At 58.2% G+C, this 1,265-nt stretch overlaps 1 protein-coding gene across 1 annotated transcript in view; it reads right to left on the bottom strand.

Annotated features, from left to right (window-relative positions):
• Positions 1–1,265, bottom strand: part of CLCN5 (chloride channel, voltage-sensitive 5) — a 13,816-nt gene that overhangs the window by 4,734 nt on the left and 7,817 nt on the right. The window contains exons 8-9 of the mRNA XM_010143547.1: positions 1,217–1,265; positions 7–107 (exon numbers count right to left, since the gene is read on the bottom strand). The exon at positions 1,217–1,265 is cut by the window's right edge and continues 30 nt beyond it. Of these exons, the coding sequence (XP_010141849.1) occupies positions 7–107; positions 1,217–1,265 (150 nt within the window). The remainder of the gene's footprint in view (positions 1–6; positions 108–1,216) is intronic.

Here is a 1,265-nt window from a genome sequence, read left to right on the forward strand (position 1 = left end):
AGGGGCCATGTGGGGTGGTAGTAAGCCAGCTGCTCCACAGCCACACCGAGCAACCGGCCGGCGATGGCACCCACCGCCATGCTGGGGATGAAGAGACCCGAAGGGACCTGTGGAAACACAGAAAACACCCCGTTTTTCAGACACTTCAAAGACCAGCGATGGAGGTTCAAACCAGGACAGAGTCCTGGAAAACTGGCACGGGTGCCTCGCCCCATCCCTCTGCCCTTCCTGCACCCCGGGGCTCTAAAGCCTCTGCCACAGAGTGTGAATGTGCCCCTTCCCCAGCAGGAGAAACAGCCACAAGAGGTCAGCGAGAAGAGAACGAGCGTCTTCCAAAAGCTTATTTCCCCAGAGGACGTGACAGTTCACCCGCAGGCAGCTGACACTCCACCACACCAGTGTGTTACTGGAGGCACGGGATTTTCCCACTCCACTGGCTTCACGCACGGGGTGCGGAACGATCCTTCTCCCTGGCAGGAATTCAGACTCGCCGTGAAAGTGCCTGGAATCAGCACCGGTGACACCCACGAGCTTCACCTCTGCCCTCTGGTGGTTCCAGAGCTCCCACAGCTCCAGCTCGTTGAGGTCCGAGCGCCTCCCCCGTTCCCTTTCCACGCTATCACACAGCTTTCCCAACCTCGTACACCTTCCCCGCAGGCCTGATGGTTGCCCTGTACGTCAGCAACTGCCTCATGGCAACAACGACGTCCAACCCGCTGTGGCGGGGCCACCTCCGCCCGCTGCGGCGGGGCCACCTTTCTGGCCAGACCATGCAAGGGCTGGGGCTGACACTCAGCTCTGCCTGCTGAGCCTCGCAGGAGCGCTCGGAGCTGGGCACTATATCCACAGCTGCCACCAAGGCGGTTCAGGACCCTCTGGCCAAGGAACAGCTCTAAGAAAACATCTACAAATTAACTATCGACTGCTCTGCAATGAGCCAGCACAGAGATACCGACACAGGCTCAAGGCAGGACAACCCAGAAGCATTCTGTGTCAGAAAACGGGCCACAAAGCCCTCAGACAGCAGCTTCAGTGACTGCACCAGGCTGAAAGGTTTCTCCTGCCCTCAGCTACGAGCAGCAGAACCAGCAGTCGCAGTCTGTCACCTTGCCCCCTCCTTACAGAGCTTGGGGAGGAAAACGTGACTGTTTATCAAGCAAATAAAACTCCGAGAGCCGAGGATGAGAACATGAGCTCCTTCACAGGCAGTCCTCACCTTCATACCGAAGGTGAAGATGGTGATGAAGACTTTCATGATGAGGGCC

The sequence above is a fragment of the Buceros rhinoceros genome, unplaced genomic scaffold (assembly GCF_000710305.1).
Source record: "Buceros rhinoceros silvestris isolate BGI_N320 unplaced genomic scaffold, ASM71030v1 scaffold739, whole genome shotgun sequence".
Taxonomy (NCBI): Eukaryota; Metazoa; Chordata; class Aves; order Bucerotiformes; family Bucerotidae; genus Buceros; species Buceros rhinoceros.